The sequence below is a fragment of the Oncorhynchus keta genome, chromosome 22, assembly GCF_023373465.1.
Source record: "Oncorhynchus keta strain PuntledgeMale-10-30-2019 chromosome 22, Oket_V2, whole genome shotgun sequence".
In the NCBI taxonomy this organism is placed as follows: domain Eukaryota; kingdom Metazoa; phylum Chordata; class Actinopteri; order Salmoniformes; family Salmonidae; genus Oncorhynchus; species Oncorhynchus keta.
In genome coordinates, this window is record NC_068442.1 from 24,423,704 (window position 1) to 24,437,605 (window position 13,902).

Genomic DNA, 13,902 nt, shown 5'->3' on the forward strand with positions numbered 1-13,902 from the left:
AATGCATTCACCAATTCTTTTAAAAAAAAGGTCACAGTACAGTGTTTTCAATTGAAATATGAATTTACATAAATTGTTTTGGTCAATTGACGATTGTAATTCTTAAATATTAGTGTATAATCGTGAGGCATCTTGCTCAGACAAAAAAACTATGTTCTATGGTTTGTCACCATGCAGACAGAGTCTCTCAGCCACTGGATTACTGTGAGCTGTCCGACCGCTTTCCCAGAGACCAATGGGAATCAGCACTGCAGTTCTTCCTCAAGAAGCAGGAGGACTAAACCAGAATTGCATGCCAACCTCTAACATGCACATATACATGAAAAACACTACAAAGTAGAAACCGACACTTAACCCTCCATCTACACTACATACTTTCCCATTTAGATTTGAAGTCTGCATATGGGCATATTCTTTAAAAATACAGTCTTAGCCTTCCCAAAACTCTTGAAATCCTAGAAGACGAGGGATAAATCCTAACTTGAGATGCACATGTATAACTAAAATGTTTGTGTAAGTCATCCATCGATGTCCATGGGCGATTTGCACGAAAGTTTGAGTTGGAAGTGAGTATCTTGTGTATTTTACCGTGAGTCATGCACAATAATTATGTTCCTTGTCCAACCAAGTCATTTGCTATCGTGTTGTTTCTATTGTGGATAGAATGGCAACGTAGCAGAAGAGAGCAGAGATAATCAAAAGCACTCTCATAATGGTTAGATTACATAACATATGTAATGCGTCAATAATAAGGTCTACTACTGTGTACTTCCTGTTAATTCATTTTAATATTTTCATATACAGTTAAGATGTGAATGACCTGATCAGAATATTTTTTTCCCTATAGTTATTTTATAGGCGTTGGGCAGTTTTGTACTTCAATATGTAAGTTACATAGTCTATATGTGTTTATTCTGTACGTTTTAGATTTGCTCTAGTAAGAGCTGTCCTGATTTCAAGTACAAATGTTTCCCTTGTTCTTGCCTTTATGCTGTAAAGAACTTACAAAATATAATTGATTTAGTAAATTACATTTTTTCCCCATTTAATAAATTATTTATTATTAGGCGTCATTCATTGTCCTCCTGTTATTTTTATCTAGAGATTGTGTGGCTAACTCATTCAAGTCTCAGTGATTTCCCCTATGTCTATTGATCATCAAGTGACAATTAATGAGAAGTACTGACTGTTGCCTCTCTGCCTGTGTAATTTTCTTCCTGTACAGCATTGTAACATTTGTAATAGTGATTAATATCCCAGGTGGTGTGAGGAGCTTGGTTTTAAAGAAAATGGCTGGTCCTTCTCTATACCAGACTCAGTTCTGCAGACCCAGTCAATCCTCTGCTCTTGCCTTGGAGCAGCTCAATCAATCCCAACAGTTAATTCAGAGCTCCCAGCAAGGAGACATACCAGTGGATATTTTTTGAAAGATAACTCCTAGAAATTAATGCAATATTGAATCATTATTTTCAGTACATAAACCTATACAGGGCTGGGTATATTCTCACAATTCTTGCCAAGTGTCTCTTCAACTTTAATATCAACTGAAGAGGCCTCTCATATTAAGGGATAGTAAATGCATAAGACTCTTAAACACATTTCACATGCAGCATACTGCAGCTCTACACTGGGCCTACCGCTTGAAAAGTAGCCGAGGTCTATTATTTCCCTGAAATAGTGTAGCCACCCCAAACTGTGGAGTAGCCTAATTATTTATACATCAGAATTATGACAACTGATTACGTTAATATGGGAAATGTGTCCATTAGATTCGTATCATTTGTTATCGGTAAGGTGAAATCCTAAAATGACGCAGGAGGAAATTACAGCATCTATTTTCATTCTGCCACTCGGAGCGCAACAGTGGGTTAACGAATGCTGGCTGTTGTTTGGACTAATGTCTATCAGATACAGCTAAATGGCTGATTGTGAACTGCAGATTTCCATACTATATAATTATCTGATCAAATTGAAATTAGATAACTAAAACCATGATCTGACGTGCCAAAAGACATATAGGCATTACGCACTTTATTTATTTGCCAGTTGTCTTAAATGGCTTTATGGACGAATTAATGAGTTGTGTAAATGACAGAAATATGCAACAATATAACTAACTACATAGCCTATCTAGGCCTATAGCAAGGCTAATGGATAAAGCAATTCCAAAATTTGAGGCCTATGGATGCTGTTATTTTCTGTGCGACTTTGAAAGTTATAAACTTTTATTCTAGACATTGCCTTCCTTATATGCAAAACATTTATCAAGTGAATATGAATGTGTATGTATTATGTTTAAGGGGGAAATAATTTGATTTCTGTATCTCAAATCTATGCTTTGTTTCTAAAAATGCCTTTTAACCACGATTATGAAATATTTCCAGAGGAAAGATTAGGTGGGGTACAAGGGCAGAATTTGTTGGTCAGTAGGCTACTGTTGCATAGCTACAATTATTGGACATAAGACTATGCATGGCAGGATAGGCCTAATGGCTTTTTGATTTGATGCCAGAAGTCACATAAAGAGACCTAGCTAGGACTACTATGTACTGTGCTGAAAGACTGATCATGTTTCCGATCGTGATTAAGAGGTTAGAATGCTGTTGCGTCCTCTGATCAGAAAGTTCATCCACAACAACAAATTGTTGAGGTCTAGTATGTCGTCAGTATCTTGACCTGCACTCCTTGTCCAGAGGCTATCCAGGATTTTGCCTGGAAGGAAAATAAACCCAAGACATGCCAGTATGCGTTCGCAGGGTGGGAGTCCCCTTCAGCACAGACTCCAGCGATAGAGAGAGGTGGGTTTGTTGTGGTTCCATTCAATGTATCGTTTGCAGATGATGCCAAGCGTAGATAAGGAGCCGCCGAGCCCTGTCCTCTGTCTAGACTCGTGACTTTACAAGTGAAACTGGAATGATCACATCGCAAATCCATATGTGGAGGACAATTAAATAAACAATGTGTTATCCTCAATTGTATTTAACAAACAGGCCTCAACGTAGAAATGCTTGCATTTGACCAACTGTGATTCTGTTGCGTTACGATGTTTGAATATGCCATTAAAATGATTAGCTTCCATCAAATTGATTTTCTCTAATGATTAACGCGATTCTGTGAAAGATTGGTCTTAACTGACATCACCGTGATTTATTTTGGATGGTTCGAAATTAATTTGAGATTCTATCGGCCTATTACATCTCAAACGTTTTTCACCCTGGCTACATAGTTTAGATTAAGCCCATAGGTTTATGGCAACGCAAAACCACCATGAAATAGCCGTTTCATAAATACATAGTGATTTATTTTGTCCATTTGAAATTTCAGTTAATATTTGATTGAATTACTGCATCTATGAGATTTCACATGCAGAGTTCATTAGACATTAAACCGTTCATATGGGTTTATTACGATAGCCTACATTTTTGCATAATAAATATCAATAACTTACGTTTTTCTTGAAAGGTTCCACAATCTGTATCCCATCCACTTAATTACACTATTTTACAGGGCTTGATTTTAAATCATCTCTAGAAATCATGCACATCTACAGAGTCATGGTCGCAACCCGACATAGGAAACTTACATAGATCAAACTATACAACTGTTGGCCACTATGGATAATGTTCTGATGTGTTCATCATTACAAGCTAGCGACTCATAATAAAGTTGAATGTTTGTAGATATAATCCTCACGTAGGCTATGTCCAACCATGTAGGTAAGATCCGAGGCTCAGCCTCCGCTTTAGTTATAGCCCTTGGTTGTCACTGGCTGGTAATTCATCCGATCCTGAGCAATGCAGACCGGTCCCTCTGTGAACAAATGGTGCATCCTCATAGACAAATCCAGCGTTATTGTTCTTTAAATAAGATGAAATCCTTTTCCTCTCAAAGCTGTTAACTAGCCAATTCTCATGCAGAGCACGCGGGAGCATGCTGGAGTTCGAAGCGTCACTGTTGGGCTGGGCTCACGTGTCCATCGGACTTGGTACCATGCTGTTCGGGGTGTCCGGCAACTGCGACGACAAGGAGGTCACATCACTGCCGGAGGAGTTACCCATGGAGCCGGATTCAGAAAAAGACACCTGCGATGAAAACGGTTGTTTTAATTAGCGTTTTTCTTCTCTCAATATTGCTTATTGTATATTGATATTGACCCTTATGTTTCGATGAAGTCCAATGCAAATATTAGGCCAATATGAATATTCATGTAAATCGACCAGCCTTCGAATTTGATGCTGAAAAGCATTTATTTAATTTAGAAATATTTGACTGAATAAAATCGCATTCTCTCATCTGAATCGAGATTGGCCATTCAGTGATCGAGTGGATGATATTTGAATAAACATACATTTATTGCAAAAATGATTGTGTGTGTGTGTGCCTACCAACTGCCGGAAAGCGGGCTGGTCCAGGTCACTCTGCAAGGCGAACTCGCTCAGGGCCTTCCAGGGGGGCTGGTAAGTCTGCACCTCTACTGGGTTCCCTAGGACCGTGTTGTCGTGTCGAATTGGACTGCCTGCCACCATAGGTGTACCCGTCAGCCCCTGAAGATTCTACAGATAAAATGTATCACAACAAACATCTCACCACCATCCATCTGGTTTTCTCAACATTCAAAGTGCAATATGGTCGGCAGGTAGCCTAGTGGTTAGAGCATTGGGCCATCGAATCGCGGAGTCTGACAAGGTAAAAAGCTGACGTTCTGCCCCTGAACAAGGCAGTTAACCCACTGTTCGTAGGCCTTCATTGTAAGTAAAAATGTGTTCTTAACTGCCTAGTTAAATAAAAATATGCTTTCATGACATTTTATTTGGCACGCCCTATTAAATAACACCTGTATTTTTAGTTTATGTTGCATTAGAATGTCGAAATGAACTTACAGTTTTATCGATGTGATGCTGTTGTTGAAGTTGCTTCATGAATATAGTTCTCTTCTTGTCTTTACAACGTTTGTTCTGAAACCAAACTCTGATGACCCTTGGGCTAAGACCGGTCATCTCTACCAATTGTTCTTTCATAAGAGCGTCTGGTCTTGGGTTGGCATTGTAACAGGTCCGAAGGGTATGAAGCTGCTTCTCGTTCAATACTGTTCGCACCCGAGTGGTTTTCTCTGACTGCTTGTGGACGTGGTTCCGATGAGGAGGCTGTCGAACTGACACAGGATCTGTGGGACAAATATTCAAAAGGAAATATCTTTGAAAATGTAATTTCCACTGACGGAGCCAAATTTAGAAAAGCAATCATAACTGATGATAGATACACTTATTCTGCCTACTTCTCCCTAGGAATTACACAATCAAGGCAGGAGCATAGGAAACTCACAAAGAAAAAGAAAAAAAACAATCAGAAAAAACACCCACATTCCTCAGTGAAGATGTACTCAACAAAAAATAATAATAACGACGATCATGTAATTTCGTGATAATTGATAAGATTCTTTGGTAAACTTTAAGTAAACAGGCTATACAATATTTGAATATCCCTTCAAATACCAACTCATTTTTTTTAATGAATTACAAATACAATTTAAAATGCTTCCCATTTAACATGAATGTATTTTTTGTTGTAGAATCATATTTCGATCGACGTCTGGTATTCTGTATTTTTCTAACTTCACACCTACAAACTCAAAACTTTCAGTATTTTAATTAACAAAAATATATCGACCATTGCAGCATACCCCCTTTACACAGCCAAAATGTTACCTTATTGTTTTCAAAATAAACGAATTGACATACACTTTCGTCTAATAGCTTTAACAACTTAATAGATACAAACAACATGTTTTAATTAATGTTTAGTCTACCAATGAAAGTAATGTAATAAACCTATAGGCTTAAAAGTCTGCACACTTGATCAGTGAAAGGAACATGTTGCAGACAAGTATAATAACTGTTATTATAAAAAATATATTTTACAATTATTATTATTATTCTATATCCTTTCGTTGTTATTAACGTTGATATTAATATTATACTCTCGTTATTATTATTACCACCATTATTCGTTCACTGACCAGCAATATGAAAAGACCTGGAGAGAATATTTCCCGGACTAATGGGGCTTCCCGCTGAGGCCCGTTCCAGAAGTAACCCGTGATCAGCCCGACAGAGCAGCTCCTCGTCCCGCAGAGAGAACTCATCCCCCGGCACAAGCTGCCGGCTGCACACCGAGCACCTAAAACACTCCATGTGGTAAACGTTGTCACGAGCTCTCATCACCAGATCACTGCTGCAGAAGCCAATGTTACATTTTGCACATTTAATCCCAAATAATCTGAAAAGGACATAGGAACATTGGTCTCATTACCTTATAATGCATAACAAAAACATGCAATTTAGTCAGATGAAGGAGACGAATAGCCTACGACACAAGTCGACATTTTTTATTGAATTTTTACCAAATAAACCAGAAACTTTGACTAGGTTGTGCTATTCTCTCTCATGTGGATACTGTTTAGTGTCAACAAGCAGTTTGAACAATTTCTCATACATTTCCACTTCAGTAGGCCTAACTACAATTTATTTCACAATTGGGGCCTTTGGAAATTCCAAAGCTCTGAAATCACGTTAGTGAGGAAATTTAGTCAACTCCTACCTTACATAATCTCTTTTGCAGTATGTCTTGCCATCTCGGACGAAGCAAGTGCACGTCTCATCCAGGTACTGACTGCATTCCGAGCACTTCAGACACGCAGCATGCCACTCCAGGTCCGGGGCGACCCGCAGGATGTACTGGTCGTGGATCTGACTCCCACAGCCCACACACATTGCGATTCCAGACTTCTCTGTCGAATGCACAGTATATTAATGCTACCACCACCTACACCAATATAATCACCAGATATACTCGCTAAATCCCCGCATGTTCGTCCAGTGTCCACTCTACAGCATGCAAACGTGTCGTGTCCTGTTTTGTTATCCTTGTCATTTCCAGAACGAAGGGCCGTAGCTATATACGGGTATAAACTGACCGTAGACCTAAGATGTATTCACATCACCCTTTTCAGTTATCGAAATTGACCAATGCAACAAACAAAAAAATCGCGAAATGTTCCAATAATAGCCCAATATTGTTAACGATCCAATCAATCTTAAATGTGCCTGGGTCAAAATTAAAATAGGGACACGAATGTTTACTTACTTTTGGAATGATCCCCCATATCACCCAAGAAAGAAGAATTTAATATAATATCCACCATACAGGAGGGATAGTGCAGGCCGATAGATTAAGAAATTGAGTGGAAGACTGCCCGGTCCCGTTCCTGGTTGACTGCTAACTTCTATTCCTCGATTGAGAGGTGGGAAGAGAAGAGCAATGTCCCACGCGCAGAGTGACGTCACATGTCAACCTGGACCTCTGTGCGTTTGGGGAGGGGGTAAACTATGCAAAGGCTTCGACTATGAAACAATAGACTACTTACTAGATCAGTAGTTCTCAACTGGTTTTTGCCTCTAGACCCAGATTGCTGGAAAGCGATTTTAATGCTATATTGATAGTAAATGTACAATTTATATGACAAGGGAACAACAGTCCCACCTTTTCATTTTCAATAATTACATTTTGCCCATATTCTTGATGAAGAATGCTAAACTCACTGGTTTGAGACCAAAAAAATCAACAAACTCTGCTAAATAGCGCTGCTAATAACACTCTATTGAAAAGACTGATTAAAGAAAAATTGTTCAGAGGTATAAAAAAACAAAAGTGAATTATCATTTTCTACACACTTTAAATGCACGACCCACCAGTTGAGAAACGCTGTAGGCTTACTAGATCAACATAGACCCCCTCCATCCGTGTTTTTTTGTGTCCAAGCCAGCGTTTTCTTTTTTGTTTAAAAAGCATGGAACTGGAAGAAAAATTGTAAAGGTAATTTAAAGAAATTCGAAATTGAGTTTCATTGAAATGTGTTGCATAAATATAGTGAATGTTAAGAAAGACCCAAGACAAAAAAAAGTCTAAATACTAAAAACAGTTATATTTTCTTAACATAAAGAGATTTTCACACATAAGTTCGCCTAAGTTGAGTGGACAGTTGAACTTCATTGTTATGATTATGCTTCTACACTTATGATTGTGATAATTATTACGGTGATAATAATGATTATGCAGACCTATTCATTATTTATATTCTTAATATTATTTTTTATTATCATTATTCTTTTTCCTGGTGACAATACAAAAACGTATAATATGCATTGCAAAATCATATGAAAAGCATGGATTTCATAAAGTAAGATTAGACTAGAGACCTCATAGGAACGAGAGTTCTTCTATGAGTGAGCCCTCTACTGGAAAAGAAGCAGAAAGGTCCTTTTGGAGCAGAAAGGACCATTTTGTTGTTTATGTTTTTAATAACAGACAAATTATTTAGTCAATATTATTATTTTGTCAATTTATAGAAATCTAACAAAATCTCTCCAAAAAATAAATGAAGAAGCTATTTTGCCACGCATTCCATGAACTGACATGTATTAGATTACTCTGAATTTCGTTTTGTAAATGTAGAAGTATAATAACAAGATGTTCCCATTCTGCAATATTGTATAATCAAAATTCAAATTTGATTAGTATTGTCCGGATATATAAATCAAGAAATCTTTACCCTTTTACCCTTTTCAGTACATTTTAAGACACGTTTTGACATGGAAAACCCATCCATTTTTTGCATGTGATATACACTATTGGTTAAGGAACAGGTACCAGAGTGCACCATTTAACATTTGTAATGGATATCTTTAACATAACCAACAATTAATGCATGCCTGTTAATGAGGAAGTATGTGAGGATAAACAATAGGTTCAATGGCTATGATTTCATCATTGTGGACACACGTCTCCAGCAGCCTGGTCTCATAGACTAGAGGTGACATAGTAAACGTAAATCCTGGATGCTAAAATTAGTCTGATATGTCACGTTTGGTATGGTCACATAAGACAGATGGTTACTTAAGGCAAAACCGAAAGTAGGGTAGTTAGCCAGGTTGGACGGGTAGGCGTATACCATGACCAAAAGGTGGCAAGTTCAAATCTTATCACTGACAACTTTAGCTAATTAGCAACTTTTCAACAACATACTTCAACAACTTTTTAGGTACTTTGCAACTACTTAGCATGTTAGATAACCCCTCCCTCTAACCATAACCTTAACCATTTTAACTAACCCTTCCCCTTCCCCTAACCTTAACCCTTTAAATTAACTCCTAAACTTAACACTAATCTTACATCTACTATCAGCTAGCTTCTTATGGATCAAATCCTGTTATCAGGATCGATTGACAACATCCGGTGAAAATGCAGTACGCGAAATTCAATTTTTTTTTTGTTGAAATATTTAACTTTCACACATTCACAAGTGCAATACACCAAATTAAAGCTAAACTTCTTGTTAATCTAGCCACCGTGTCAGATTTCTCTAATGACTAACGCGAAAAAAGGGCATTGCGCGAAAGCAAATCATGCGATTATCTGAGGACAGTACCCCATCAAACAAACACATTACAATAATATTTCAACCTGCCAGGTGCAACACAAAACTCAGAAATAACGATATAATTCATGCCTTACCTTTGAAGAGCTTTTTCTGTTGGCACTCCAATATGTCCCATAAACATCACAAATGGTCCTTTTGTTCGATTAATTCCATTGTTATATCCCCAAAATGTCAATTTATTTGACGCGTTTGATTCAGAAAAACACCAGTTCCAACTCGCCCAGCATGACTACAAAATATCTAATAAGTTACCTGTAAACTTTGTCCAAACATTTAAAACAACTTTCCTAATCCAACTTTAAGTATTTTAAAACGTAAATAATTGATCAAATTTAATACAGGATAAACTGCGTTCAATAGCGGATAAAATGAAAGTGGAGCGAGCTTCAGGTCACGCGCCCCAAACAAAAGAGTACACTTGGCTATACACCCAGAAAGGAAATGGCTACTTCTTCATTTCTCAAAAGAAAAACATCAACCAATTTTTAAAGACTGTTGACATCTAGTGGAAGTTATAGGAACTGCAAACATATTTCTACTAAAACGGGCTTGCCATAGGAACCAATGGAAAACAGATTGACCTCAAAAACATTTTCCCTGGATGGATTGTGCTCTGGGTTTCGCCTGCCAAATCAGTTCTGTTATACTCACAGACATTATTCAAACAGGTTTAGAAACAGAGTGTTTTTTATCCAAATCCACTAATAATATGCATATCCTAGCTTCTGGGCCTGAGTAGCAGGCAGTTTACTTTGGGCACGCTTTTCATCAGGATGCGAAAATACCGCCACCTATCCCAGAGAAGCTAGCTTGCTAGCAAAAGCTAGCATAGCTGCATTTTACTTAGAAATATATTAACTCACCAACAAAAACCCTAGCTAGCTATATTCATAACCATACAGGTATAGGATCATTTTTGTTTTATTTTGCTGTATTTGACTCTTGTAACAATAACAAAAGGCATTCAAATTGAGGTGTGAGAGGTCTTTCAGGTTGCATGCTATGAAATGTCCACTAGAGTGTAGTGTTGAGAATGTTGTGCTGATACTGTAAGCCGAGATGTTCATTTTATTGTATTTATTGGCTACACAATTACATATACAGTACCAGTCAAAAGTTTGGAAACACCCACTCATTCAACTGTTTTCTTTAGTTGTATTATTTTCTACACTGTAGAATAATAGCGAAGACATCAAAACTATGAATAACACATGGCACCCAAAACCCTCACAAACTTTTACAGATGTAAAATTGAGAGAATCCTGTCCGGCTGTATCACCGCCTGGTAAAGCAACTGCACCCACTGGGCTCTCCAGAGAGTGATGCTGTCTACCCAACACATCACTGGGGAAAAACTACCTGCCCTCCAGGCCACATACAGCACCCAATGTCACAGGAAGGCCAAAAAGATCATCAAGGACAACAACCACCCAAGCCACTGCCTGTTCACTCAGCTATCATCCGGAAGGTGAGGTCAGTACATGTGCATCAAAACTGAGACAAAGAGACTGAAAAACAGCTTCTATCTCAAGGCCATCAGACTGTTAAATAACCATCACTAGGCAGCTTCCACCCAGTTACATAACCCTGCACATTAGAGGCTGATGCCCCATATACATAGACTTGAAATCACTGGCCACTTTAATAATGGAACACTAGTCACTCTAATAATGTTTATATATCCCTTAATTGCCATTATTTTACTTTTAGGTTGTGTGTATTGTTGTGAATTGTTAGATAGTACTGCACTGTTGGAGCTAGAAACACAAGCATTTCGCTACACAGGCAATAACGTCTGCTAAACATGTGTATGTGACAACCTGATTTGATGTGGAATCATGTAGTAACCAAAAAAGGGTTAACTTCTTGAGTGTAGGGGGCAGGATTTTCGTTTTTGGCTAAAAGATGTATGTACCCATTTTGAAACGGCCTATTTCTCAGGCCCAGTAACTAGAATATGCATATAATTGTCAGATTATGATAGAAAACACTCTAAAGTTTCCAAAACTGTCAAAATATTGTCTGTGAGTATAATAGAACTGATATTGCAGGCGAACACCTGAGGAAAATCAAACCAGGAAGTGCTGTTTTTCCTGAAAGCTCTCTGTTCCATTGGATGCCTTGCCTCCATTTAAAGGAATATCAACCAGATTCCTTTTCTTATGGCTTCCTCAAGGTTTCAACAGTCTTTAGACATAGTTTTAGGCTTTTATTTTGAAAAATGAGCGAGAAAGATAACATTGCGTCAGTGGATAGCTGGGTGTTCGCAGAGTTTTGCTTGCGCAACAGAGTGGGGCAGCCATTGTATCTCCCTCTCCTATTGAAAAAGCGACAGTGCCGGTTGATATATTATCGATTATATATTTTAAAAACAACCTGAGGATTGATAATAAAAAAACGTTTGACATGTTTCTGTGGACATTACGGATACTATTTGGAATTTTCATCTGCGATGTCGTGACCGCTCGAGCCTGTGGATTTCTGAACATAAAGCGCCAAACAAATGGAGGTATTTTGGATATACAGTAAAAATCATCTTTATGGAACAAAAGGAAATTTTATTGTGTAACTGGGAGTCTCGTGAGTGCAAACATCCGAAAATCATCAAAGGTAAGCGATTTCATCTATTGCTTTTCTGACTTTCGTGACCAATCTACTTGGCTGCTAGTGTTTGTAATATTTTGTCTACTGAGAGAGATGTTCTTACATAAACACTTGTTATGCTTTCGCCGAAAAGCTGTATTGAAATCTGACACGCCAGGTGGATTAACAACAAGCTAAACTGTGTTTTGTATATTGCACTTGTGATTTCATGAAAATTAAATATTTGTAGTAATTTAATTAGAATTTGCAATTCAGCGGGTGTTGATGAAAATGATCCCGCTAAAGGGAAGTTAAACAAATAAAGAAGTTAAACAAATAAAAATTATATTTGATATTCTTGCCTTGATGACAACTTTGCACACTCTTGAAATTCTCTCAACCAGCTTCACGAGGTAGTCATTTTGCCTTTATTTAACTAGGCAAGTCAGTTAAGAACAAATTCTTATTTTCAAAGACAGTCTAGGAACAGTGGGTTAACTGACCTTTTCAGGGGCAGAATGACAGATTTTTACCTTGTCAGCTTGGTGATTCGATCTTGCAACCTTTCGGTTACTTGTCCAACGCTCTAACCACTAGGCTACCTGCCACCCAGGTGTGCTTTGTTAAAAGTTAATTTGTGGAATTTCTTTCCTTCTAAATGCATTTGAGACAATCAGTTGTGTTGTGACAAGGTAGGGGTGGTATACAGACGATATCCATATTATGGCAAAAACATCTCAAATAAGCAGAGAAACGACAGTCCATCATTTCTTTAAAACAAGAAGGTCAGTCAAACCATCAAGCGCTATGATAAAACTGGCTCTCATGAGGACTGCCACAGGAATGGAAGACCCAGAGTTAGCTCTGCTGCAGAGGATAAGTTCATTAGAGTTACCAGCCTCAGAAATTGTGGCCCAAATAAATTCTTCACAGAGTTCAAGTAACAGATACATCTCAACATCAACTTTTCAGAGGAGACTGTGAGAATCAGACCTTCATGGTTGAATTGCTGCAAAGAAACCACTACTAAAGGACACCAAAAAGGAGAAGAGACTTGCTTGGGCCAAGAAACACAAGCAATGGACATTAGACTGGTGGAAATCTGTCATTTGGTTTTTGGTTCCAACCGCCGTGTCTTTGTGAGACAAGGGGTGGATGAATGGATGATCTCTGCACGTGTGGTTCCCACTGTGAAACATGGAGTAGGAGGTGTGATGGTGTGGGGATGCTTTGCTGGTGTCCCTGTCGGTGATTTATTTAGAATTCAAGGCACACTTAACCAGCATGGCTACCACAGCATTCTGCAGTGATACGCCATTCTATCTGGTTTGCGCTTTGTGGGACTATCATTTGGTTTTCAACAGGACTATGACCCAACACACCTCCAGGCTGTGTAAAGGCTATTTGACCAAGAAGGAGAGTGATGGACTGCAGCATCAGATGACCTTGCCTCCACAATCACCCAACCTCAATCAAATTGAGATGGTTTGGTATGAGTTGGACTGCAGAGTGAAGGGAAAACAGCCAACAAGTGCTCAGCATATGTGGGAACTCCTACAAGACTGTTGGAAAAGCATTCCAGGTGAAGCTGGTTGAGAGAATGCTAAGAGTGTTCAAAGCTGTCATCAAGGCACATCTGATTTGTTTAACACTTTTATGGTTACTACATGATTCCATATGTGTTATTTCATAGTTTTGATGTCTTCACTATTATTTTACAATGTAGAAAATAGTAAAAATAAAGAAAAACCCTTGAATGAGTAGGTGTATCCAAACTTGTGACTGGTATTGTAGGGCATATAATTATAATCAAGTATGATGAT

The 13,902-nt window shown here is 38.1% G+C and overlaps 2 protein-coding genes across 11 annotated transcripts in view; one reads left to right on the top strand and one right to left on the bottom strand.

Moving 5' to 3' along the window:
- The window catches only part of LOC118401217 (S phase cyclin A-associated protein in the endoplasmic reticulum-like), a 101,646-nt gene extending 100,573 nt beyond the window's left edge, over positions 1-1,073 (top strand). For all 7 annotated transcript variants that reach the window (XM_035798537.2, XM_035798534.2, XM_035798535.2 and 4 more), the window contains one exon: positions 178-1,073. In XM_035798537.2, coding sequence (XP_035654430.1) covers positions 178-281 — 104 coding nt within the window. In that variant the 3' untranslated portion in view covers positions 282-1,073. The remainder of the gene's footprint in view (positions 1-177) is intronic.
- Positions 1,074-1,225: 152 nt separating this feature from the next.
- LOC118401218 (insulin gene enhancer protein ISL-2B) lies at positions 1,226-9,861 on the bottom strand. 4 transcript variants are annotated; one of them, XM_052474942.1, is made up of 6 exons: positions 9,571-9,861; positions 6,598-6,787; positions 6,017-6,276; positions 4,881-5,164; positions 4,386-4,553; positions 1,226-4,082 (listed from the first exon to the last, which is right to left on the bottom strand). In XM_052474942.1, exons 2-6 carry the CDS (start codon positions 6,768-6,770, stop codon positions 3,966-3,968), a joined length of 1,002 nt encoding a protein of 333 aa, XP_052330902.1. In that variant the 5' UTR covers positions 6,771-6,787; positions 9,571-9,861; the 3' UTR covers positions 1,226-3,965. The 4 variants fall into 4 exon arrangements, with proteins under 4 accessions (XP_052330902.1, XP_052330901.1, XP_035654434.1 ...); XM_052474941.1 differs by lacking the exon at positions 9,571-9,861 and adding an exon at positions 7,144-7,284 and having other exon boundaries at positions 6,017-6,231; XM_035798541.2 differs by lacking the exon at positions 9,571-9,861 and adding an exon at positions 7,144-7,284.
- Between the last annotated feature and the right edge of the window lie 4,041 nt (positions 9,862-13,902).

What these genes read in the sequence shown, in the direction of transcription:
- LOC118401218 (XM_035798541.2), bottom strand. Translation starts at nt 7,201, where the DNA reads ATGGTGGATATTATATTAAATTCTTCTTTCTTGGGTGATATGGGGGAT. An exon ending in TGCAAAAGAGATTATGTAAG is followed by an intron (nt 6,277 to 6,597) that starts GTAGGAGTTGAC and finishes TGTCCTTTTCAG; the next exon opens with ATTATTTGGGATTAAATGTG. An exon ending in AGCATCACATCGATAAAACT is followed by an intron (nt 4,554 to 4,880) that starts GTAAGTTCATTT and finishes TTTTATCTGTAG; the next exon opens with AATCTTCAGGGGCTGACGGG.